General features: G+C 46.8%; 1 protein-coding gene and 1 long non-coding RNA gene across 12 annotated transcripts in view; one reads left to right on the forward strand and one right to left on the reverse strand.

Annotated features, from left to right (window-relative positions):
- KDM5C (lysine demethylase 5C) overlaps positions 1-20,334 on the reverse strand; it is a 32,715-nt gene extending 12,381 nt beyond the window's left edge. For 2 of the 11 annotated variants that reach the window (XM_033417610.2, XM_033417607.2), the window contains exons 1-12: positions 19,668-20,218; positions 15,197-15,274; positions 12,820-12,942; positions 12,356-12,526; positions 11,845-11,979; positions 10,974-11,097; positions 10,684-10,865; positions 9,489-9,647; positions 7,596-7,715; positions 7,311-7,469; positions 6,271-6,452; positions 6,011-6,173 (exon numbers count right to left, since the gene is read on the reverse strand). In XM_033417610.2, coding sequence (XP_033273501.1) covers positions 6,011-6,173; positions 6,271-6,452; positions 7,311-7,469; positions 7,596-7,715; positions 9,489-9,647; positions 10,684-10,865; positions 10,974-11,097; positions 11,845-11,979; positions 12,356-12,526; positions 12,820-12,942; positions 15,197-15,274; positions 19,668-19,817 — 1,746 coding nt within the window. In that variant the 5' untranslated portion in view covers positions 19,818-20,218. Of the gene's footprint in view, positions 1-6,010; positions 6,174-6,270; positions 6,453-7,310; positions 7,470-7,595; positions 7,716-9,488; positions 9,648-10,683; positions 10,866-10,973; positions 11,098-11,844; positions 11,980-12,355; positions 12,527-12,819; positions 12,943-15,196; positions 15,275-19,667 lie in introns of all 11 variants that reach the window. The other 9 variants (XM_004286397.3, XM_033417606.2, XM_033417605.2 and 6 more) reach the window with 9 other exon arrangements.
- Positions 1-25,983, forward strand: part of LOC125963005 (uncharacterized) — a 406,444-nt gene that overhangs the window by 169,776 nt on the left and 210,685 nt on the right. The window lies entirely within an intron of this gene.

Below are 25,983 nucleotides of genomic sequence, written 5' to 3' on the forward strand. Positions count from 1 at the left end.
CTATCACTTTTCACCTTTCTGTAGCAATCTCTCATGGAGCCTTATGATCTGTTTCAATTGGGACCAGCTGCCCTCCCTGGATTGTCACTCTCCCACGACAGATCTCCTGTTTCCTAGATCCCATGTCTTCCTCTTTCTTGGTTTGTTCCTTTGCTGTGCTTAAGCACATCGTCCAACAGCTTCCTGAGAAATGGTGGGAAGAACTTTTTAAAAAAATGCCTCTATTCTACTCTCAACCTTGATAATCTGCCCATAAAATTCTAAGTTGAAAATCATTTTGGAAAAAAAAAAAAAGAAAGAAAGAAAATAATTTTGAAGGCATGGCTCTAGTCTTCTAGATTCCAGTGTTGCTTTTGAAGTCTAAAGCTGTTCTGACTCCTAATGTTTTGAATGAAACCTGTTTTCTCTCTCAGAAAGCTTGTAGGAGTCTTCTGGTCCCATTGTTTGATATGAAAATTCACCAGGTATACCTTGGTGTGGATCTATTTGCATTCATGTACTGGGTAGGCCCTCTGATTCTGGAAACTGTCATTCAGTTCAGGGAAATTTTCTTGAACAATTTCTTAACAATTTGATCCTTTCAGTTTTCATTTATTCTCTTTTCAGAGAGAATTATTTGAATATTGAACCCCCAGAACAAATTCTCTTTTTCTACCTTTTTCCATCTTTATCTTTCTATTCTATTTTCTGGGAGATCTCCTTAACTGTTTATCTTCTAAGCTTTTTATTTTTTTTTCGTCTTCCACTTTTGCTATCTTAATTTTCGTTCTCAGCATGTTCTTTTAAAATAGCATCCTGTTCTTATTTTATGTTTGCAATATATGCTCATCTCTGAAGGTATTAATAAGGTTTCTTTTCCTTTTCTTTTTGAAGTTTACTTCTCCCTGCCTAGCCTCTGTTTGTCCAAGCTGCTTTTTTACTATTTGGTTCTACTTTGTTTATTCTAGAATTTTCTCAGTTGTCTGTTAATCTGTGGCTATCTAGTTATATTCAAGAGTAAGAAATGAAAAGGCTAAATGAAAGTTCTGAGTACAGAGGTGAAGTTTGTCAACTGTGAGCCACTGTAGAGTGAAACCACTTAGTTTGGAAAACTCTAGGTCTTTCCTTTTGGGCCAGTCAGATTCCCCAGAGAAAACTCCTGTTTTTTTGCCTGAAGGAAAAAGGTCTGGCTTGCTATTGTTCTAAGAGCCAAGTGGAGGAAGATGGCTGGGAACCTCAGCATTCAGTAGGTATACAGTGAATCCTACTAGTTTCACTATACTTCTACTCTCAACTGTACCTAGAAGACCTCAATCCAGAGATCTATTTCAACCTCTTTGAAAGTAAATCTCACAGTCTTTTGCTAGAGTGAGGGAGGGTCACGTTTCCAGCTGCCCAGTGTGGGTGAGGATCCCATAGCTGCTGCTTTTTAAAAATATTTATTTATTTATTTATTTATTTTTGGCTGCTTTGGGTCTTCGTTGCTGCGCGTGGGCTACTCTTTGTTGCGGTGCTTGGGCTTCTTATTGCGGTGGCTTCTCTTGTTGTGGAGCACAGGCTCTAGGCGCGTAGGCTTCAGTAGTTGTGGCATGCGGGCTCAGTAGTTGTGGCACACGGGCTCAGCAGTTGTGGCACACGGGCTTAGTTGCTCCGCAGCATGTGGGATCTTCCCAGACCAGGGCTTGAACCCATGTCCCCTGCACTGGCAGGTGGATTCTTAACCACTGTGCCACCAGGGAAGTCCCTCCCACAGCTTCTTATATAAATATGAACCAATCTTTATTTTTACCCCATTTGTCTTTACTCCCTGGTCTTTACTCCCTGGAATGTCTGCTGCAACCAACTACTGAACCCTTGGGGGGTACTGAGGTATAAATCAGATTGGTTCTCAGATATTCCAGAACTGGCTTAAGATTCAGTTTTCTTATTTGTTTCCTAGTTTCAAGAATTTTGTTTATCATTGTCTCTTTTCTTGTTTTCCCCATCTCTGTGATTTTTTTTTTTAACCTTAAAAAAAAAATCACTTTGTGGCATTTTGTGAAGTTTCAGTAAGGAATGGAAGTAGCCATGTGTACGTTTAATTAGCTGTCTTTACCAAGAAGTCTTGCAAAGTTTTTTAAAATGAACATTCCATGCTGATGAAGACACAGTGAAATAAGTACAGTGCTGTTATGGGGACCAATAACTTCTCTCTGGAAAGCAAAATCGCTGACACATAACCAAAAACCTAAAATGTTTATAGCCTTCAACCCAACAATTCATCTGCTAGGGTACTAGACTAATGAGGAGAGAATCAGCATCCTAACAATACTGAATCTGCACATTTATTCAGGCCATGTATCAGTTCCCACCTCCAGTACATTTTCTTCTCAAATCTTTCCCTACTTAGAGGCAACATCAGTATTTACTGCTTGTACTACTGCACTGGCCCCCATTACCAACCACTAGAATTGTCTTCCCCAACCAAAATGCAAACCTGATTATGTAATGTCCCTGTTGAGAACCCCTCACTTGAATCCTCATAACTACATGATAAAGCCACGGCCCCAATAGGCAAACTCTTACTCTTCCTTCAAGTGTCACCACTTCTACAAATGCTTTCCTGACCTCCCCCCGCCACCCCTACTTCCTAATGACCCAGTCTGTTGTCCTTTTGTAGCACCTCTAATATTTTATTCCAGTTGTTTACTCACCTTTGTCCTCTACTCAACTGCACATGACTAAAGGCAGGGATTAGTTTATTTGCTTTCAGGGTGCTGACCAGAGGTCCTGCACACAGAGGGAGTTCTAGCAGTATTTGCTGAATGATCTAGTCCCAGCCTTAATTTTACAGATGTGAAAACTGAGTCCCACAGAAGCCTCAAGTAGCAGAGCCAGAAATAGAACCTAATGCACCCTCATTTTGGCAATGTCACTTTACTGTTTCCTATGCAGTTTTTTTTAGAACGCTCTCCTCACATTCTGCAGCTATTAAAAAATGACCCAAAAGTCCATCAACTGGTGAATGGACAAACAAAATGTAGTATATCCATACAATATAATATTATTCCATCACAAAAGGGAATGAAGTTCTGAAGCAAGCTATAACATAGATGAACCTCAAAAATATTATGCTAAGTGAAAAGCCAGACAAAAAAGACCACATATTATTCCATTTATATGAACTGTCTAGAAAAAGCAAATTTTTAGAGTTAGCAGATCAGTGGTTGCCTGGGACTAGGGGTTGGAATGAAGAGTGACTGCAAAAGGGCACAAGGGATCCTTTTGGGGTGATGGAAATGTTCTAAAACTGGATTGTGGTGATGGTAGCACAACCCTGTAAATTCACTGAATGGTGCATTTAAAATGCGTGATTTTTATGGTATGTAAATTATACTGCAATAAAGCCGTTTTTCAAAAAAGATGGTTATAAATAGTTCATGGTGAGGAAGTAAAAAATTATTCTAGACCAGCATTGTCCAATAGTAATATAATGCCAGCCACATATGTACTTTTTAAATTCTCCAGTAGCCACATTAAAAAAGTAAAAAGAAACAGGTGAAATTAACTTCAATGTATTTTATTTAATATATTCACAATATTATCATTTTAATGTGTAATTGGTATACAAAAGTACTACTGAGATATTTCTCATTCTCTGTTTCATACAATGTCTTGAAATCCAACATATGTTTTATACTTTCAGTACATTTCAGCTGGGACTAGCCATGTTTCAAGTGCTCAATAGCCACATGTGGCTAGTGGCTACCAAATTGGACAATGCCATTCTAGATGATCAAACTTAACAAAAGAGATTATAAAATCCATACACTGATTACTGTCATGTCAAAACTTACATAAAAAAGATGGAAATGTAACAAAATGTGGAGGATATAGAGATGACCTCTCTACTGCCATTTTTTGGAAAGGGGGGATGTTTCTTTTATAATAAAAATACTTATACTATATATCTCTATAAAAAGAAATGGCCCTCTCTCACCAAAGGGGAAGATGGGTGAGGTGGGGGGGGGGAGTGCGGCCAAAGATAGCTCTGAGGGACCTCCAGCTGGCTAAACTGCAGCCTGCCGACATGTGAATATGAAAATCAGATGTCCTGGATTGAGGGGATACTGCCAAGTCCAAAGAGCTTGGAGATGCTGGGAACTACCTATAGGAAGGGCCTGGCAGACAGAGGGTGGGGTGGTGAAACAGCAGCTGGCCAGAGAAGCTGGGGAGCTATGAGCAGGAGAAATGCTGTGAAGGTGGAAGCAAAAAAGTCTGTGATAAAAGTTTTTTAAGAAGAGATTAGGGCTTCCCTGGTGGTGCAGTGGTTGAGAGTCCGCCTGCCGATGCAGGGGACACAGGTTCGTGCCCCAGTCCGGGAAGATCCCACATGCTGCGGAGCAGCTGGGCCCGTGAGCCATGGCCGCTGAGCCTGCGCGTCCAGAGCCTGTGCTCCTCAACGGGAGAGGCCACAACAGTGAGAGGCCCGCGTACCGCAAAAATAAATAAATAAAAAGAGATTAGAATTGAATGAATATATATATGTGTGTATATATATGTATGTATGTATGTATGAATCTTAGCTGTCTGAATCCTTAAGGAGAATCCTCTTCTACTCTTATAATTCTCCTTGACACTGTGGGAAAGAACTGATGCTGTGGGTCAGGAAGAAAGGAGTCTGAGGAAAGGTCAGACCCAATGTCTACTTGTGAAGAGCATAACTTGAAGGGCCCTTGGTCATTGCTACATCTTGAGTCCAGTAATTCTTTTTTTTTTTTTCCCAGTAATTCTTAAATGAGGTGATGCAGAGAGGGAAAAGGAATGCGTTTCCTCTAATTCCCTAGATATCTCAAACCTTGGTTAAGTATCACTAAAATGCATAATAAAAAGTATTACTCATAGGTTATATAGTATAGCAAAACAAGCTGAAGGCAAGAAGAAATTCAGGCAAGAACCACTGACCTACTGTACAGATGACCAGGGATTTCAAGGAGATATTAATTCAATATGTACTGACTGCTTACTGTCCCACGCACTAGACTAAGCAGTAAGGTAGCCAAGGATGGTTTTGGGGGCACGGGGTTGAAGGGAGTGGGGAGGAGTAGCAGCACAGAATGAATAAGACTGAAAGCAGAGGTGGAAGATGTACTCATTCCTGTTTCTACAGGACTGTTGATCAGGTTATTTTAAGATCCACACCAGAAAACTGGCCGATACTATTCAACGTCAGAAATTCCCAGGAATATAAAGCCCCTTATAGGTAAGCCAGGATGTATACCCACAGTGGGAGAGAAGTCCACAGAGAAGGAGAACAGGACAAGTCAGGACTCTGGGTTCAGCTTTTTTTTTTTAAATGCTGAAAGATATTGGCACCTTTTTTTTTTTTAGGTTACTTCCCCCCACCCCGTCCCAGCTTTACTGAGATATAGTTGACATATAACATGTTGGTGTACAACATGTGGATTTGGTACACTTATATATTGCAAACTAATTACCACCATAGAACTCTGACCTGTTAAATAAATAAACAGACCTACCCACTGCTCCAAGAAGGGTCACAATATGGAAAGGATAGCAGAGACTGCTAGTTGTCCCCTTATATTCATTCTCACCCTCTTTCTTAATAGCATGACCTCCAATTTGTAGCTGGTACATGACCATCCTTAATAAAAATCAGATTGTCCAGTTTTCCTCACAGCTAGATGTGGCCATGTGACTAAGCTGTGACTAACCAGAGGTGAATGGAAATGATGTGTGCCCTTAAGAGTAAGGAGACTTGTCTTGCCCAGTCCTTCCTCTATTTCCCTTTTCCACTGGTGGAAGCCATCCCTAAGGTGTTGCCCTCAAACATCAGGCCCAGAGGGCTCACCATCACATTGTATCTCTAATCACTATTATTTCTGTCAAACCTATAGCCTGATTAAGACAGAATAGGAATGAGAAAGGGGCAGGGGTAGATTCCAGACAATGACCACCACCACCACCACCACCACCACAAAGGACACCACTAACTCATTCCTACACCTTGCCCTATTTCCTGGACACTCACCGGCACACCATGGGACATGAGGGTATTGGGATTCATGAGGGTGACAAGTTGGTGCAGAAGGTCAGGCTGGCTATCAAAGAGCTCAGGTGTCAGCTTCTTCATCACCTCTTCCAAATGTTCTGCTGCAAGTGAGGGTACCCCATACCAGGTCTTCGGCTCACCCCTGGCCAAGCAGAAAGGAGACATGTAGAGTGGACACACCTATGGTACTGAAGGAGCCCACCCTGACTGCTTCCCTGGCTCACCAGGACCCCACTCACCAGTGGAGGTAGTTAATGGAGTAACTCCAGTGATCCTCAATATGCCAGCAAAAGGCTGAGAAGACCATGCCCACGTAGAGCCAGGGCACCTTCATGCCGGAGATATCTGCATTGATGTGGCACAGTACGGACTGCTCCAGCACCGGCATCACATTCAGGTTCCAACCACTAGTAGCATACTCCTGTCAGGTCAGGTATTTGTGGAAAAGGGATGAGAGTTTTGCTAAGGAGTGGAGATCTTTAGCCCAGGGAACCTTAATTTCGAGGTCATAGACCTTTCTGAAACATCTAAGAAATAATATAGGTGTTCTTCCCCCTGCCTCCGTCAAATGCATACACACAAAATTTCAATCCACTTCACTTTACTTCAATTTTAGGGAGGTTTATAGATGTGCCCACCCACCAAAATATCTGCAAGTTAAAAGCCCCTGCTCTGGACCAAAATGCACCCTTCCCTTGATACAGGCCTAGGGCCTCATTATTTCCTGAACTTACAATCCCAGTCCCTGAACACTTCTTATGAATGAGCCAGGCACCCTGCCAGGTACTTCATATACGTTCTCATTTAATTCTTTTTTTTTTTTTTTTTTGCGGTACGTGGGCCTCTCACCGCTGCGGCCTCTCCCGTTGCGGAGCACAGGCTCCGGACGCACAGGCCCAGCGGCCATGGCTCACGGGCCCAGCCGCTCTGCAGCATGTGGGATCCTCCCAGACCGGGGCACGAACCCGTGTCCCCCGCATCGGCAGGCGGACTCCCAACCACTGCGCCACCAGGGAAGCCCTCTCATTTAATTCTTATAAAATTTGTAAAATGGATACTGTCCCCATTCTACAGACAAAATAAACAGCCAATATCATGGCTGGAGATGCCATGCCAGATATTAGGCTGTGTTCTTTACACATATCATCCCATCTACATCTCACAGCAACCATATAAGGTAGGCATAATAGTCCCCATCCTATAGAGATACTGAGTCTTTCAGATACTAAATGACTTGCTTAAGTCACACAGCTGACATAACCATGAATCACCTACTCACCTCCTCCTCAGGGGTTAGGTGCCGCTTACTGTCACTGACGGGGAAACCGCTACCAAATTCTTTGGAATGGATGTCAGCCCCATACTCAACAGTCACATCTTCCTCAATGCTATTCACCAGCCGCCAGAATTCCTTCTCCACGAGTTCTGTGGGCACCATCTAAGGAACAGGGGTAGCAGATGACCATGGCCCATCATATCCTGGCCCCACTGACCCAGGAGAGCTATTGACCATCAGGCACCTATGACCCTAGCCCTGACACTACCCCAGCCCTCCATCACCTACGTGTACGGGCATGTTGAAGTAATCGGCTTTAAAGGAGTCAGCCATCTCGCCAAAGCTCTGCAGAGTGTATTCCCGGGTAGCCTGCTCAAAGCCAAAGGCTTCGGGGGGGCGCTTACACTCCTGAAACCCAAAGGAGAACACGTCACCAAGGCAGAGGCAAAGAGGTGGAGAATCCTCAAAAGCGGAGCTGGAATATGGGGTAGGAGTCAGAAGGAGAACAGCCCTAGGTCTGTACTGAAGGCCCCTGAGGCAGGTCTCACGTCATAGCTCTACCTTTTCCTCCTAGCACTTGAGCACAGTTAGTCTCTTCATTCCCCACATGCACTTCTACCATGCTCGTGCTCTTCTCTTCCTTTAGGACTTTGCTATCTAAACCATGGGCTCTGACTTAAATATGCTACCCCATGCTCTTCTGCCAGTATTTTTTCTCTCAAGATAAAATGTGACTTTATACAGGATGCTTAGAGAAGTTTTATGCCCAGACTGGAACTACAGACCTGGGAAAATGACACTGAATATTCTAGTAGCTTGGAGGATGGGAAACGAAGGCACCAACTCCTAGTGTCAAACCCCACACTATTCCTGTTCTTTACACTGTCTCAGAAGACAGGACGTGTGTCTAACTCACTTTGTATCTATGTTCGTGGTTTTAGATGAGAGATGTATGTACCCCAGTCAGACACACCTTCTGCTCATGTCTGAAAACTAAAAGTCAATCTGGTCCACTGGCCCACAACCACTTAGAGAAGAGAGCCAAGTAGACCTGACAGTCTGTTGTCTATGATACTTTTGGTATCCAAACTCCTCCCTAAAGGAATCCCCACCACTACCAAGGCAATTATGCACTGCCCTGGTCTCTTTCCTCATTTGTGTGTGTCTAGTGTGTGTGCACGTGCACACCTGGTCTCTGTGACCACAGTTGACAGGGCAAGAAACTGTCAGCGTCTACTCTCCAGAAACCGAGGGAGAGATGTAGACAAGCACCCGGAATTTGGATCAAGGTAGGAGGCTCATGAAATGGAACTGAAAGACTTCCCAGGCCTCTTAGCCCTCACTGCTGCTACAGCTGCTCTCCTCACTGCCTCTCTTGCACTAGGTACACTATCCCCATGTATCCTTACTCCTGCACTCCTCCATCCCCCAGTCTAGAAAGCCTGCCCACCTCTTGTAGTTAAAATCTACAACACTGCAAACCAATCTAATTATCACAACAGAAGGAAAATACCTAAATAAATATTATACCCACATGATGGACCCCCTACAAGGAAAAAAAAAATCATACCCATGAATAAATTTAATAATATAGAAAAATGATTATAAAGTAACAAATGAAAATATACAGTAAGATCCCAAACTTGTTAAAGATAGTTATATATAGGCAACAACGAAAAGATGAGAAGAAAATATACCAGACTATTAACAATGGTTGTCTCTAGGTGGTGAGATGATAGGTAATTTGTCTATTTTCCAAGCTTTCTAAAAGAAACAAAGAATAAAAAACTTGGAAATCAAAAGAACATTTTTTTTCATATTCCTGTCCTCCAAATCTCATTGCTGACACCTTCCCTGATTACTACCCTTAGTCACTTTCCTGTCCTCTGAACTTCTACATCTGAATTTCTAACACACAATTTAACATTTGATTATATGTCATCACATATGATCTGTCTAATCATGACTCTCACCTCCCGGGGTGGTCCGAGAGCTCCCAGAGAACACAGGCTGAGTGTCCTCCTTTTCTTTCTCCCAAAGTTCTGCCCAACCTAGCCCCACCCCAGGGACCCAAAACATAAGACTGTGGCTGAGCTAGAAGGCTGCTTTCAATAAGACCGGATGAAGGAAGGCAAGGATAGCCTATGAGGCAGACATAGACTGGGGCTGGGAAGTCCTTACCGCCATGACACACTTTGGGCACCGCCAGACACCCTTGGGAATCTCAGGCAAAGGAGGCAGCAAGCAGAAGATGTGGTAGTTGTCATCACAGCCATCACACAGCAGGAGCTTGTCGTCCTCATCCCCTCGGGAACACATTCGGCATACATATGACTCAATCTGCCAGGGGAGGGAGGCAACAGTTCATCAACCTAAGCCCTGTCCAGCCTTTCAAACATCAGACTCCTCCAGACTGCACCCTAGTCCACAAAGACCTCCATTAGAAACCCACCTTGCCTGCTGGCTGGATCATTCATGGCCCTGTACAGGTTAGTCATGCTAGGCCTGGAATTTAACTGCATGCACGTACCACCTCCCCAAATAAACTAACTGTAGAGCTGTGACAGCAGAGTCTTTATCATTCAGTCCTGAATCCCCCATTTTTATTCATTCAATACTTACTGAACACTTATGTGTTCAACATTACGCTGGACTCTTCAGTACAGCGATAAATGAGACATGGCATCTGCCTTCTAAAGGCATACAGTACTCCAGAGGCACAAGTTCATAAAAATTAAAGGGCAGTGTGGAAACTGCCAACAGCAGCCCATAAAAGGGTACTATGGAAACCTAAAGGAGGAAGCACTCGAATCAGCTGGAGATAAGGAGGAACAGCCTTGAGAAGAACTTCACTGAAACGGTGACACTTGAAACTGAGACCTGAAGGCAAACTGGAATTTGGCAATGGGGCAGAGCACAGGCGAAAACTCTTCCAGGCAGAAGAAACAGCATGTACAAAGGATGGGGAAAGAAAGCATGGCACATCTCAGGAAAAAAACAAACATACCTACAAGTAGTTCAGTGTGGCTATAGCAGAAGGAGTAAGGTGGGCAGTGCTGGGGAATGAGGCTAGAGGTCTGCAGGGACTGGATCATGCATTGTAATGAGGAGCTTAGCCTTTATCCTGAAGCAATGGAGAGGGAGTCTCCTCCTCTGCACCCTTCCAGCACTTCATGTTGACAGCACTTGATCACCCTTTCTTGTTCTTTGTTCCATGTGAGTTGGCCTTGTTTCCCCAATTAAGTGAGCTACCTGAGGGCAGGGCCCACCAGGCCCACTTTTCTGCTTAATGCCACCTGGTCCAGTGCCATGCTGGGGAAATGCTCGTTGAAGGGATGAGAAGCAGAGCATTAGGAAGGCAGGGCTAGGTCCTTACAAACTGGGCATTGCTGTGGTTCCTCCGCAGCCTCATGGTCATCTTGGTGCAGGGCTCTGGGCTGTGACTCAGCTCCTCCTTGCTCTCCAGGAAGGTCTTGGGTGAGGGTGACTCCACCTTCACGTCCCCGCCTGACTCCTCCTTCACCACTATGGTGGGGGGGCACTCGGGCCCTTCCTTATCTGGGAGAGAGGAGAATGGCTCTAAAGTACAAGTCTGAAAGTCGCGGCCCAGGCTCCTCTCCCCTGGTGAGGCCATTCTTCACACTGCCCCAGCCTGTCAGGCCTCACCTTTTTTCCGCAGAGTCTTATCCTTGGCCATGAGGCCCAGGCCCATCATCTTGGGGCCTGCCCCATAGATCTGAAGCTTCTTCAGCTCAGGATTCTTTTCAATGTCTTCCTCTGTGGGTTCCGGCTGGAAGGAAAGAAGGAAATGAATCAAGACTATCTTGGGCAGACTGCCCCATCCTAAAAGAACAACAGCCTGGACTCTACCACATGAGTTCATGCCAGGGTGGAGGCATAGGTGGGCCCAGGCAAGAATTCAGATTGCTTTTTGGAGACTGAGGGTAAGTGAACTCCCTCCTCATTCCGCTCTTGGAATGGAATTAAGATGGGATCTCAGTTTTTCCAACTGTAAAATGAGAATATTAACTCCTATCTCACAGTTACAAGGGGTTTGAGGAAAACATATATAAAGAAATCTAAGTATTTGAATCTACCAATAAATGGCAGTGACTAATATGATCTGGTAAATTACATGCTTCGGTGAGCCCAGGGACAGTGTGTATCTTGTTCTCTGTTGTATCCCCAATGCCCAGAAGAATGCCGGCACATAAGCTTCTTCCTGAGGCTAAGATATAGTTATAAGGAGAAAAAGAAGAGTTCTTCCCCTATGAGCAGAGTGAGTCAGGAAAGGAACAAGGCAGGCAAGAACACCAGACATAGGAAAGATATTATACAAACAGATCAAAACCCAGCTCAGAAGCTCAGCTGAGAGTAGAGGAAGAGCAAGAGTAAAGCCAGAAAGAGGCACACTACTGCTCAGAACTCAGAGAACCAAGAGAAGGGAGAGTGGAACAGGGAAGAGAACCTTGGTCAGAGGGAAGGGAGAGGACTCTTCACCACCAAAGCTCCAAGTTAGAAGAAGGGAAGTACTCACATCAGGCTGTAGTCTCTTGGCTCGCCGGCCATAGCTGTTGAACTTGGAGGGCTGCACAGACTGTCGAAGGGGGATACTGTGGGGTTTGTATTCCTTGTCCTTCTCCTCATTATCAAATGGACGTGTGTTGCACTGCTGGGGACAGGTGAGGGGTAAGGGTCAGGGCATGGGGCCCCAGCTCCCAACAGCAAGGACCTCCCTTTACCCTCACCCAATAGCAACCAAAGCCGTGGTTTCACACCGCCCGCCACCCACCCACCCAACAGGCCCTGCTCAACTGGCCACTGACACCAGCACACACTTTGGGAATTCTTCTCATGCCTCTGCTTATGCCATCCCTCCTTCCAACCACCTCCCCGCAACCATCTCCCCAACTAAACCAAACTCCATCTCTTCCCAGACCTCTCCAGGTCTCCAGTCCACTCCACTGAACCAGTTCCATTAAGAACAAGTGTGGAAATTTGCATCTGGCAGGGGAAAGCCTACTCCCACCCCGGCTCAGCATCCTTACCACCAGGTTGGCTCCAGACTGGTACATCTCATAGGGGTAAACGATGCGTTCATAGTGGGAGCGTAGCAGGGAGCCAATGTTTTTGCCTGGTGGGTAGTTGAGGCGTTGGGCCACCCGAGCCCATCGACGGTCCTTGCAGATGGCTTCATAGCCACCTTCCTCCACCACGATCTGTAAGGACAAGCAGAAAGGGACGTGGATGTGCTGTATGTATGTACAGAAAGGACAACGAGGACAACTCCAGCCCCTCACTTCACTGGAGGCTACCCCCTCCTACCTCCACCACTCAGACTCAAATTGCAGCCAAGAGATGCCAAGAAGTTCTGATGACAGCTTGTGTGCTACCAGGCTGTGCCCCTTCCACTGTAGCCTAGAGATCCAATATCCAAACCAAGGTGGCCCCCAGAGTACCAAGGATATTAAGGTGTGGGGTGGGGAGGGGTTTGAGAAAAACCTGTTCTTACTTTGCTGAGGCTGTAGAGGTCCAAGATCCGCCGTTCTACATTGGGAATCTTTAAGGAGGAGCCCTGGATTTCCCAGAATTTGGCAATCTGATCCAAGTAGTTCAGTTTCACTCTCGTCTGGGCCTGGAGAAAAAATGGCTCAGAGAGGCCGGCCTCCCCCTCTACCTGACCCCTATCTTCTGGCCTAATCTTAGGGGAGGAGAAGGGATGCAGAGCAGCCCACTACCCAGGGCCTCTCCCAGTGAACTGGATCCCCAACTCTAGGTAGCACCTCGCCCACCTCTCTTATCTTTGCCACCTTCCAGGCAACAGGAGAAGCCCAAGGTCCCAAAACAGAGCAGGTAGAGTCATAACAGCCAAAACTTTACATATACTCTTTCTCAATCTCCCTGACAGGGCTGTAGAAGTATTGTCATTTCTTTTACAGAGAGTCCCTGCTTCCTCAAGTCACACAGCAGGTACCAAGAGATCTGAGTGTCAAATAACGTACGTATTTGCTTTTCCTCTGCTAATAATCTGCTGTATAGTCTTGAGTAAGTCAGTTCTATTCTCTGGACCCGTTTTCTGATTATGAGGGAAATAAAAAACTGCCCAGTCCACTCACCCCAGAAGGGTAGACTTATGAGAGGAACAGTGAATGCCCTCTGGAACTTTGGAATTAAATCTAAGCTCTAGGCATGTTTCAGAGAATGAAGGCTCCAAAAGAAAACATTCACCTCTTCACATGCACCATGAAATTTGTTCCACGGTAGCTGAAGGGTGAGAGTGTATGCTAAAGATAGAATGGCCTAAAGAACTGAGATGGTGTACCAAAGCAGCACTGCCACCTGGCCTACCCAGGAACCAATGTAGGCCAAAGATTCTAGGAACAAGGCATGTACCATGCTTTCCCGAAATCTCAGTGACCCAAGAAGGGCTCCCCAAGGCCCCAAGTCTATAACCACCTCACCCTAATCAGAAGGCCTAGTTCTAGGGAGAACTGGGTGAGTCATTATCATTCATTACCTTGCTCTGATCCCATTAGGGGGAAACAGGGACAGTTCTTTCACAGATGAGGAAAAGTAAGGTCTATTTGTGGAAAGGAACATCCTATGGCTCCTTTGCTATGAGAATCCCTAAGGGGCCAGGAACCCTACTCCCTCCACCTCAACCCCTTAGCTTTCCAACCTTGGCCCATCCCTGTCCCTCCCCCTCATTAGCCAGCACTATCTCTCTAGAAAACCTGCCCCTGTCCCATGGTAGGCTACACCTTGTCCTAGCTATACCCCAGCAGACCTGGTCAGATCCATTTCTCTAAGGACCTTGTACCCCATACAAGAGATGATTTTTGCCCTGACCAGCACAGCACCTAGACTGACTCTAGAACAGTGATTCTCAATGAGGGGCAATTTTGCCCTCCAGGGGACATTTAAGTAATGCCTAGAGACATTTTTGGTTGCCATAACCGGGAGAGGGTACTATGTGGGTAGAGGCCAGGGATGCTGACAGACATCCTACAATGCACAGGACAGCCCTCCACGACAAAAAATTACCTGGCCCAAAATGTCAATAGTGCCAAGGTTGAGGAACTGTGGTCTAGAAGACAAGTACGCTTTTAGGTAACGGGTATTCGGTTGGGCCTAATAGTCACCCCCACACCCCCAGACATCTAGTAAGGCTTGAGGATACATAATAATGAGGGAGAGGAGTGGTAGCATACCTCTACCCTACACCTTCCATGGGAAACTCCAGAACTTTACCTCTGGAACTGGCTTGAGGGCATCTACTCTCATTGCCCTGGGGCATTCTCAAGTCCTTAGTGGAGAACCTCATCTTACCCATGCAAAGGGCCTAGATTTCCTGTATGGAACATAAAGGAGAGGGAAAAGCCTACCTGCCTGACTCTCTGTCCAAGTTTGTAACCATTCCAGCTTCCTCACAGACCAGTTCTTGTGTTGTTCCTGCCCATCCACCTCACCTCCCACCTTACCAAGCACCATGGAAGAAAGGTAGGAAGCACAGGGTTGTAGATGAATTGGATAGATGAGGACACATTCAGCTGGCCAAGCAAGAAAGGGTCTCAACCAGCTCCATGTTTCTCTTTTGTTGACCCAAGCAGGGTAGGTTAGTTGACAGGGGAGCTTCAGAAGTAGCAAACCTTTGTGGGAAAGGGCCACCCCCAGCCTTGGGGCTATCAGATTTGGGATGCTAAATGCTCCTGCTCTAGGTTACATTCAGAGCTCTAAAGCTTCCTCCATGCCCTCCAGGCAATTTCACAGAAGAGAGAACAAAGGCCTAGTTAGGTAAAGTACCTTAGACAGAGAAGGTAGGAGGGAAGTGGGATCAGAGCTCAGGTATCCATTCTCCCAACCCCACCACCAGTTGCTAGTCATCTTACCTCTAGTTCATTCAGCCTCTGGATTCGGGGAGTAAACCTGAAGTTGTCCACTTCTACAGCAAAGGGTGGCTGCCAGTCCTGAGTGGGTACAGAGGAAAAAAGGGAGTTGGGTTATTCCAGTATAGTGCAAGACCAGAGGGGCACCAAAAGCAGCTCAGCACCCCATTCATGCCTTCCCAGACCTCTAGCCACGTCAGACCTTTTAACCTGGCAAACACCCAACCCATACACACACAACTCACTACAGGGCTTTAGAAGCCCCTCAAGTCCACATCCAATATCCCATGCACATACCCTAGGAAATGTCTTCAGAGTCCCTGCAACAGTACAGTGCTAGGATTTTAAGAAATAGAGAGATGGGGCCCAAAACAGCTGACTTCAAACTCTCCCTATGCCCATATTAACTCCTCATCCCCTAGGCATAGGACACACAGTCTAGAAGTACTGGAAAGCACACAGGATCTGGAGTCAGAAAACCTGGGTTCATGTTTTAGCTCCACTACTTACTAGCTAAGGGATTTTACCTTTCTGAACCTGTTTTCTCAACTGTAAGGTGGGAATATGAACTCCTGCCCTGGCTTCCTCATAAGACTGATATGAAAATTAAACTGGTTTTCAAATGAAAATGTTATTCAAAAGAATCATCATTAAGACTTGACATCTAAGGCTGACCTCACTACCCAATACATATGCAGGGTAGCTCATCTCCAATTTGGGCAGGATTTAAAGGTTTGGGCCTTTAGTGTCTGTTCTCTCAGTTTAAAAGGCCTGAGATAGACACTGCAGGGAAGAGCAAGGAACAAGGAGCAAGAATTTGCAATACTCACCTGGTCAGAAAGGCTTCCTGTGGGTCCACTCTCAAACACCTGCCCAGTACAGGAAGAGGCAGGGGAGGAAGCGGGGAGGGGTGTCCTAAGTGCTGGGATGCACCACTGACTGTGGTAGCAAAGAATTGGGAGGATTTGGGGAGAAGGAGGGAAGTCAGGGAAAGATAATGAAAGTGGGGGAGACTCTGTCCTGCCAAGTCAGAGCTTGTTGTGTCCTGCCCAAAGGGCAGCTGTGAAAAGCCTTCTTCCCAATGCCCGCCTGCCCCCCCCCCTCCCCGCCACACCCCACGCAGTCCTTTCCTCCTCAGAACCCTGGCTCCTGCTTGGGTGGTGAAAAGAACCTCGAGTAACCTAGACCAGTGCCCTCATTTAATGAATGAAGAAAGTGAGGCCCAGAGAAGGAAATATGATTTCTCCAGAATCACATGCTGAGTTAGTGGTAGAGCCAAGACTAGAACCCCTGTCTTCTGACCTCCAGTCCAAGGCTCTTTGCACTACACCAGGCTACGACTGTTCACACACATGTGCATACATATGGAAGCGGGGGAGGAGGATGGTAAAAGAGAAGAAAAGCTGTTGGCCTCTTCTGTACACACACTTTGAGAAAAGGGGCCAGGGACTTCCCTGATGGCGCAGTGGTTAAGAATCCACCTGTCAATGCAGGGGAATTGGTTCGAGAGCCCTGGTCCGGGAAAATCCCACATGCCGCAGCGCAACTAAGACCGTGCACCACAACTACTGAGCCTGTGCTCTACAGCCCACGAGCCACAACTACTGAGCCCGCGTGCCACAACTACTGAAGCCCGCGTGCCCTAGAGCCCATGCTCCGCAACAAGAGAAGCCACTGTAATAAGAAGTCCGTGCACTGGAATGAAGAGTAGCCCCTGCTTGCCACAACTAGAGAAAGCCCGTGAGTAGCAACGAAGACCCAATGCAGTCAAAAATAAAATAATTAATTTTTTTTAAAAAAGAAAAAAACAGAAAGGGGCCAGAGGACTCATACTTGCATGCACACATATTCCCCCCGCCAAAGCAGGTAGCAAACACATGGGACTCAGTGAAGCTGGGGCAAAAACAAACAAACAAACCCAACAACGACAAAAAACCCTCAAACTAAAATGATACGGCTCAAGCCCAGACAAGCTCCCCATGCCCTCTTGCCTCCCACCAGTAGGGCACTCCCCTCAGCGCAGGTAATCCAGGCAGAAAGGTGCTCAAACCCCAAACTCCAGGCACCTTTCTTTCCTGCTGAATCAAGTTCTAGATAAGAATAAGCGCAACATCAAGCAACCTGACAGGAAATGGCAGAACTGAAATCCTAGAGCAGGAGCTGTGCATGCAACAGATAGCTGGGAAAGGTTCAACAAATCTCCCTGCCTGGCTCTCCCTGGGACCTACAAGCTCCCTCATCCTGCCTTCAGTCCCATACTCCCATGTGCCAAATACTCACTACGTCATGATGGTGATAAAAAGGTTGGCTACCTGATGCAGGAAGCAAGACCCTTCCAAGCTCCCCTGCGTCTACTCCAGTATACCACACTCTCCTCTCACCCATCTTCCCCAAGAGTAGCAGTCACCTGCCTAGCAATTCAGAATCCAAATGGCCCTTCAGGCAAACCTTCAATTTCCAAGCACCCACCCATACAAAGGTTCTCACTCTGGGCCCAAGCACCACTTGGGTGAGTGCTTTAAATTCCAGCCAGAAGTCCTGGCTGCCTAAAGGAGGCCTAGGAGAAGCCCTACCGGAGGGGAAAACAGAACAAAAACCAGAGAGAGCCAGGTCTCCTGGATTAGAGGGAAGTACAGTGTTGGGGTAGAGAAGAGAAGCATAACAAAGGAGCAGGACACACACACACACACACACACACACACACACACACACACACACACACACACACACACACACACACACACACACACACACACACACACACACACACACACACACACACACACACACACACACAGGGACATGTCACCTATCCCACCCCTGGTCCCCCAAAGAAGGGTAACAATACCCACACAAGGCCAGGCTGCCCCAAGAAGTCCAAGATAGAAAAATGGGATAGAAAATTCAAGCCTCAACTACCCCTTATGGCAGATATGCCTCTTTCCCACAGGCCTGCCGGGCCACTTCAGGGAGTGCCTCCTTGATGCTGTCCAGGACTCCAGCCTCTCCTTTCTGCTGGCCTTCCCGACCTCTCACTACCCACTGCCACTTCCTCACCATGGACAAGGAAACCTCAGAGATCTGTGGCCAAGCTCCAACAAGGAAGAAATCAGCTTACCCAACACCTCTCAGAGGATCCATCTGAAACCAGCCTAGATGTATGGCTGAACACCAGAAAGCACCAAGTTGAATAAGGAGGCCTATGGTGCCCTCCTCAGGTGGCAGCAGGGTTTCCCATTTGGTTTCAGCCAGGAGACACCTACTCAAAAATACCCTGTTGCAGACAAACTCAATTCCTGCCCTTGGAATCCCAAGTGGTGACTGAACAACGCATATCATCATTTCCCCTCCATGCTAGCAAGGTGGCAGCCTATCCTAACCCTTGGGGGACTTCTCCTGGCCTGAAGCCAGGCCTAGGAGCAAAGATATGCCCTTTGTCACTGACATCTGGGAATCAAGGGTTCCAAAGGAGGCAGACTTCCATCCGTCCATTCTGTTTCTGGGAGTCCAAGAATATCCTATTCTCTGGGACCTCCTACATCCTGGGACAGGTCAGAGTAGAAATCTTCTGGGAAGGACTCATATACCCCACTCCAAACTGACTGGTCCAAGACTCTCCACAGAAGTCAAGCCTGGGCGGTGATGTGCAGGAAAGGCCCAGATATTGCCTTCGACTAGGAAAAGAAGGGAACAATTCCCTGAACCCATCTCAGGGGAGCCAAATAGAGCCTGTGAGACTGATTTCCTGACTGGCTTACCAGCCCAGAATATTATCATAAATGGACTGGCCTGGCAGGGTGTGAGTAAATATGAGTCAACCCACATAGGAGCAAACCAATGACCACATCAAACACCTTTGCAGTCACAATAATTACCACTTATCTAGTGCCTACTACACACAGACGCTACCTAGTTTAATCCAATTCTCGAAATAACCATTCATGGGACCCATTTCACAGGCTCAGAGAGATTACGTTACTTGTCCAAGGTCACAAAGCTGGTAAGCTGCAGAGTGGAGTTCTGAACTAAGATCTATCTCCCTTCAGAGCTGTGATCTTTCCATTACACCACACTGCCTGCCTGAAGAGAAATGATGCCAGTAAATGGGAGAAAAGCCTTATTTAGAGCAGCCTTGACCTAGGTGGTTTGGGGTAACCAAGAGATGTGCGGGGTGCCTCTCTGGGAACTCTCCCCGGGGCCACTAGGCATCCCTGTCTTGAACCTTACTAGGAGTAGTTCTGAAGGGCGGGGTGGGAGTTGGGGGGTGGGGGTGGGTCTCCGACTTAGGGCCCTCACACCACGAAAGGACCCCTGGCCCCAGCACCCTTTCTCCGACCCGCGTCGCATCCACAACGGTCCCAGCCACCCCATCTCCCCACAGCTCGAGCTGCCCTCCGCTCCAGACTTCTCCGCCTGCTACCCTAGTTCATCATCCCCGGCCTGGTCGCCGGCGACCACCAGCCCAGGGCCTTACCGCGGGTGGGCGGATCTTGCAAATGCCCGACTTCTCGGCGATGGGCCTGATTTTCGCAATGTAGCCGAGAGGGTCTCGGAACTCTGCCCAGCTAGGCTCGAACACCGGGCACTCCGGCGGCGGTAGGAAGTCGTCAGACCCCGGCTCCATGGTGGGCCCTAGGACTGGAGGGCTCGGACGGCCCTTAAGGACTCATGGCGGACGCCGCTGTACGAAGCCGAGGCACTGCTCGGGGACTAGGCCCTAAGCGGGGCGGCCGCCGCCCGCCGAGGGCCCAGGGGGCGTGTAGCTGCCGCGCTCTGAGAGGCTCAGGCTGACGTTACTGCTACCACCTCTTCGTCCTGCTCCGTTCCTTCCAAACTCTGCCGCTGCCTCGGAACTACCGCAGCCTTCAACACCACAGTTACCTCCCAACCACCGCGGCCTTCATCGCCGCCGCCGCCATCTTGGTTTGTCAGCGTCTCCCCCCTCCCTTCACCACAACAAACCAGATCCCTCCGCAGGGTGTCCCTCCGAGCCTCGTATAACGTGCGTGAGGCCAAGCCCTAGGGAGCCTTCATCCCGTGGAGACTGAGCTGAATCGGCAGGCGTGGGTTCCCTATCAGGAAGCAGGAACTCAAAAGTGCTTCCCAGACTGAGAGCAAATAGTCCGCCTCAGCGGCGGAGGAACAAAGTGTAATTAACTGCCGGATCCTCTTTCCGGTGGACCGGCGGTGCACGTTTAAAGGCCAGTGCTGCGCATGCGCGTTATGGAGACAGACCGGAAGAGGAGTTGGCGTTGGTGGGTGGTGGGTCCGAACTGGCACCCCCTCGATGACCTCAGCCCTGGCGCGAGCCCCGCCCCAACACGCTCTCTTTCTCCCGGGTCTTTCCGGTGTGGGCCACAGAAGGCGGCTTCGGGTGCCTGATTGCAAGGCACCCTTCTGCAGGCCCGCAGATTAGGAGAGTAGTACACAGCTCCCAGCTCTAGGCGCTGATACCTCTGGGGCTTTGAACGAAGGAAGTCGGGATGCTGCTCCCTCCCCGGGGATTGCGGATTTTTTGAATCCTGGGTCCCGAGGAGAGGAAGAAAATATTTATTTTGTCCAAGTTTGCGTGTAGAGACCTCTCAGAGATGGGGCTTCCATTCTTAACCCCAAAGAGTCATTGTCAGTCAGCATTTGAATGAACACTTTCACCTGTTATGTGTGCACTTTTATCGTGTCCACATTTGTGGCATGTACACCTACAAAATAAGCCTGAGTGTATCCTACCAGTGCCCACCGTTTGAAGCACCTACTGTTTGCCCATTTGTGAGCCTACAGTGTACTTATCAAATATTTGTGTACATGGATTGTATTTATTGTGTATAGCCTGTCTTGCATTTGAGTACCTACTATGTGTACATCTGCTCCTATTGTGTGCATGTTTGTGAGCAGTTTCTGAATAGGTTTATTGCATCTACTTTGAGTATCAAACCAGTACTTTGCCCATATGTCAGACGTCTACTGCATTTGAGGAGCTCTAAGTTATTCATCAGTTGTGGGCCTACCACATGTAGTTTGAACACCTACTGTGCACATATTAGTTACATACATGCTGATAACGTGCTTATTTTGTGTTCCCCCATCAGACTGTGAATTCCTTAAGGGCAGGGACCTTGTGACCTTATACATCCTTAGCACTTGGCATGGTAAGCAGTACATTAATGTTGAGTAAACAAAAGAAAAATGAATATTTTTGAGCAGCCTTAGTATATATTGACTAAAAATAATACATACTCTTTGCAAACATTTCCTGGATATATTAAGCATCTGCTGTAAGCTTGAGTATGTTTGAAGGTGATGGAGAGTGTCATTCCTCCATTCAGTTAACTGTTTCTAATCACATACCATGTCCCAGTTAGGTATATCATTCTGCCTACTTCACGACTGAGCTAAGGGCATCCGCTCTGAGGGAGTGGGGAACACTGGTAGGAGCTCACACCCTGGAGTCAGAGAGTCCTGATTTCTAGTCCCACCAGCTCTGCCATTTTCTAATTATGTGCCCTTGGGTAAGTCCCAACTTATGTAACTGAATGATGTTGTATGGAGATGATAATCCCTACCTTGCAGGATTGTTGTACAGTACCTGGCATATAGAAGGCCCTCAGTATCTGTTAACTGTTATTTTTACTTCTGAGAGTCAACAAACAATGTGTCAAAACCCATTAAGAATCTCCTTTGTGTCAGGCATTGTGCCTAGTGATTTCAGATTTTTTTTTTACCACCTGAACCCTTAGATTGCCTTGAATGTTTGGAACCTTTATCCCTACTTGTCTTGTGAGGAAACTTGTCCCAAGTGATACATATAGTAAGTGACAACTCCTTTCTAGTTTTCTAGGTGTCAGGGGAAACCTCAACCCTTCTCCACCTGAAACACAGGTGAATGACCCAACTGAACAACTGTCTGGACAGGAAACAGAAAGCTAGGTGAGGTGATGCTAATAACAGTAAAAAAAAAAAAAAAAAAAAAAAAAATCACTAGTCTCTCACATGTGTAAGCATTTAACAGCCCACATAGCTCTTTCATACCAATTATCTCCCTTAATCTTTGCAACAGTCTTGGGAAAGATGTAGGTCAATTTACCCATTCTGTAGATGAGGAACCAAGTTCCAGACAGATTAAACAACTTGCCCACTGTTACACGGGAAGTTGCTGCCTCGGGGTCAAATGCTCTTCCTGTCATTTGCTCCTACCAGTGATAGAACTAGGCAGGAGAAGGGTGAGGAGAACAAAGAAGATAAAAGAATATGCCAAATCCTAGGTTGAAGGAACTTTGGCCTTTCCATCTTGAGGCAGCTCAGTGAAGGGCAAAGAGCATGAATTAGGAGTCAGGAGACCAGATTTGGGGTCTCAGCTCAGCCTAGCCTTCCCAAAGCCTTCTCTGAGGTCCTTAGCTGGGACACCACCCGCACCATCCTGGAAGGGCAAATGGAAATTGCATAGAGTCTTTGAAGCCAGTCAGATCCAATTCATTCATTCATAAACATTTATCAAATTCCTACTATGCACCGGGCACTCTTCTGGGCCCTGGGAATATAATGGTGACCAAGACAGACATGGTCCCTGCTTTCTTGCAGCTGACATTCACCTACTGAGATCTACCAAGTACCTCACCTCCATGAACCTTGATTTTCTCATTTATCCAATGAGACTATGTAAACCCTTCCTCACAGGGTAGTTATGAAGATTAGAGATCATGATAACTACCATTCATCAAAGGCCAGGTGCTATGAAATAGGTATTGGTATCCCTGTTTTACAGTTGAGGAGACCGAAGTTCAGAGAAGTATAAACTTAAGCAAGTCACATGGCTAGTAAGTGGCAGAGTTCAAACCAAGTCTGTCTGACTGCTGTACAATTCTGCCTGTAAAAATCTCAGATGGTGCCCCCTCCCCCCTCCAAACCACAGGTGCTCAGGAAATGGAATCCTTTCTCAATCCTTGGATCTTGCTGGAGACCTGCCTGAGTCTGGGCACTGCAGGGTTAAAAACTGGGACGCACCAGGGAGCTCACCCTGGACTGGGGGTTCGGTTGGCCTCACCCACCCACCTGGAAGAGAGGGTCTGGCATGGAACTGGTACGGAGCAGTGATTGGAATGCTCAGCTGTGCTCTCGACCACACTCAATCCATCCACGTTTTCTGGATGAACTGTACAGTGACTTTGTGCCTCACTCTTGATTTGTAAAATAGGGTCCCTTCCAATTCTGAAGTAGGTATGAGCTGTGAGTTCTAACTCCTAAATAGCTCTGAAATTTACCCCCTCCTCCCCATGCCTTTTTCTAATCTTCTGCTCCCCATGAGAGCCATTTACTAACTCTAGCCAAGATTATTAAAAGAGCCTCCTCAAGATATCAAGGTCTCTATGTGAATTTATGGAGATAAATATATATATATATATATATATATATATATATACACATACATAGAAAGAGAGAGAGAGAGAGATGCATATTATGTGCTTAATACATATGCATGACAATAAAATGATATATTCAAAATAATGATAATTCCAAATGAATTATGATAGTAGTGGATTATAACTCATTAAAATAAGAATCCGTGACTCCACACTGATAGAAATAAATAAAATGAGGGAAAAGGGAAAGCTCTTCCTTCAAAGAATGATGGAGTTAGAAAATCATCAATAGATGCTCAAACTTTTTCCAAATAAAAAAGCAAACCCTGAAAACGTAGCTATAACACTTAGTGCCCAAATCTTGGTTCCTAGATGCCATTGTCAACCAGGCATTTCCAGGTCTCCTTGGAAAAAATGGTTGACTCCAGGGCTGGGGCAGGGAAAGTACAAGATGAGACTGGAGCATCTTGTGGTGCCAGAAAACAAGGAAGTGCTCAAGGAAAGATGGAGACCTGCCAAAAGGACACAGGAGCCAGCTTGGAGGGCCTCTTGCTGGCCAAATCTGGGACATTTTGAACATCAAAATAAAGAATGACATTAATGTGTTATAACTCACTGAAAATGATAGACAAGCATGGTCCATGAGAATATAAATACATAAACATAGGAGAAGGGAAAGCTCTCCTTTACACTGGAGAGCCAACTAATCCATGTCAAAAGAATGATGGCATTGGACAGTCACCATTTGGCAACCTCAAGAATCATCAGTAAATGCTAAAACTAGTGAGTGAAAGTTTGAGGAGTAACAAGACAGTTACATAATGCCAATGCATCTCCCCTCAAGATACTCATTAATTACGGAGGGAAAAATAATAGCTTTACAACAGAGACACTACGTAGCCCAACGTGTCACCTGGTCTTTCTTCAGCTTCTACGGAGACCCTGGAGGCACGAAGCCTGGGTGAGAAAACCTGCTGGCAACAGAGGAATGAGGATATGGGGGCTGCTCACCTCTGCTTTGGGATGTGCCATGCCCACCACCTGGGCTGCCCTCTCGCATTCCTTTCTCATTATTCTGCTAACATTACATACTCGCACACCTCCAGGCTTTTGCACATGCTGCTCCCTTTGACAAATGCCCTCCTTTACTGGGCTAATTCCTACTCACCCTTCAAGACTCAGCTAAAGGAGCGGTTCCAGAAACGCTTACCTGACCCCTGCCCCAAGTTGGGTTTTCCCTTTCTTTGTGCTCCCACACATGCTGTGCTTCCTTCTGGGACTGCACTTATTACTATATTGTATTGACATCATCCCCCTAGGCTGTCTACTTCTGAAAGTCTTGTCCTGCATTGTCCAATATGGTAGCCAGTACCCACATGTGGCTATTTAAATTTAAATTTAAAAATTCAGTTCCTCAGTTCAGTTGCAACCAGCCACATTTCAAGTGCTCAATAGTCACATGTGGCTAGGGGTTACCATACTGGACAGCACAGGTATAGGACATTTCCATATTCACAGAAAGACTTATAACAGGACAGCACTGGTCTAGATAAAGATAAGAACTCCGTGAGATTCTAGGACCTTTGTCCTTTCTTGTGTGTCATCCCTCCTCATCCACATTGCCAAAGAGATTGGCAGTAGAACGTTTGAGGACAGCCAGTGAACTCCTTGTCTTCAGGTCCTCAGGGAAATGGGGAGGTGAGGAGCCCAACACCCCTCCACAGCCTGGATGGTGAGCCTCCAGGGAGAGGGGGAGGGTCGAGCAGGGATGGCCCAGTGCTGGGACTGCAGTGAGGAAGGGAGGAGGAGGAGAAGGTAGGAGAGAGCTGAGAGAAGCATGAGGGGGTTCCAGAGGGGCCTGAAAGCTTGCATCAATCAATAAATCAACCAATGCCAAGATACTTTAAGATTTAGCTTAGAAAGAACTATTCATTCATTCAAATCAACAAACATTTTAGTGTCATCTGTGCTGTGCCAAGCACTGTGCTGGGCAATACTCTGGACAGAGGTGATTCAGACCAGTGTCATATCTGTGCCAGCTATGGCCTAGTGGGGAAGATAGATAATGATGTGAGGGATCTCAGAGAATGTGATCAAGGGCACTTTGTGAGGGATGGGTCCTTTAAGGCCAGCTCATAAGAGTGAGAAAACCTTCATCAGGGATGTTAGGGGAGTACATCTGGCAGCGGGGAAGGCACAGGTAAAATACTGAGTTTGGAAATTACACACAGATCTTTTCAGGGAGTGGTGAGTGGATGGCCAAAGTGTAGGCGAGAAATGAGAGGATTACAGAGATTGGCCAGGGCCATGTGGTGGAGGACTTCCAACGTCAAGGCAAAGGAGTTTGTACTTGTTTCTGTAGGTGGCCGAGAACAGCTGACTGTGTGTCTGGCAGGAGGTAGGCATTTCACATCCATCTATTAACAACTGCCCTGT

This window comes from Orcinus orca, chromosome X, assembly GCF_937001465.1.
Source record: "Orcinus orca chromosome X, mOrcOrc1.1, whole genome shotgun sequence".
Classification (NCBI taxonomy): domain Eukaryota; kingdom Metazoa; phylum Chordata; class Mammalia; order Artiodactyla; family Delphinidae; genus Orcinus; species Orcinus orca.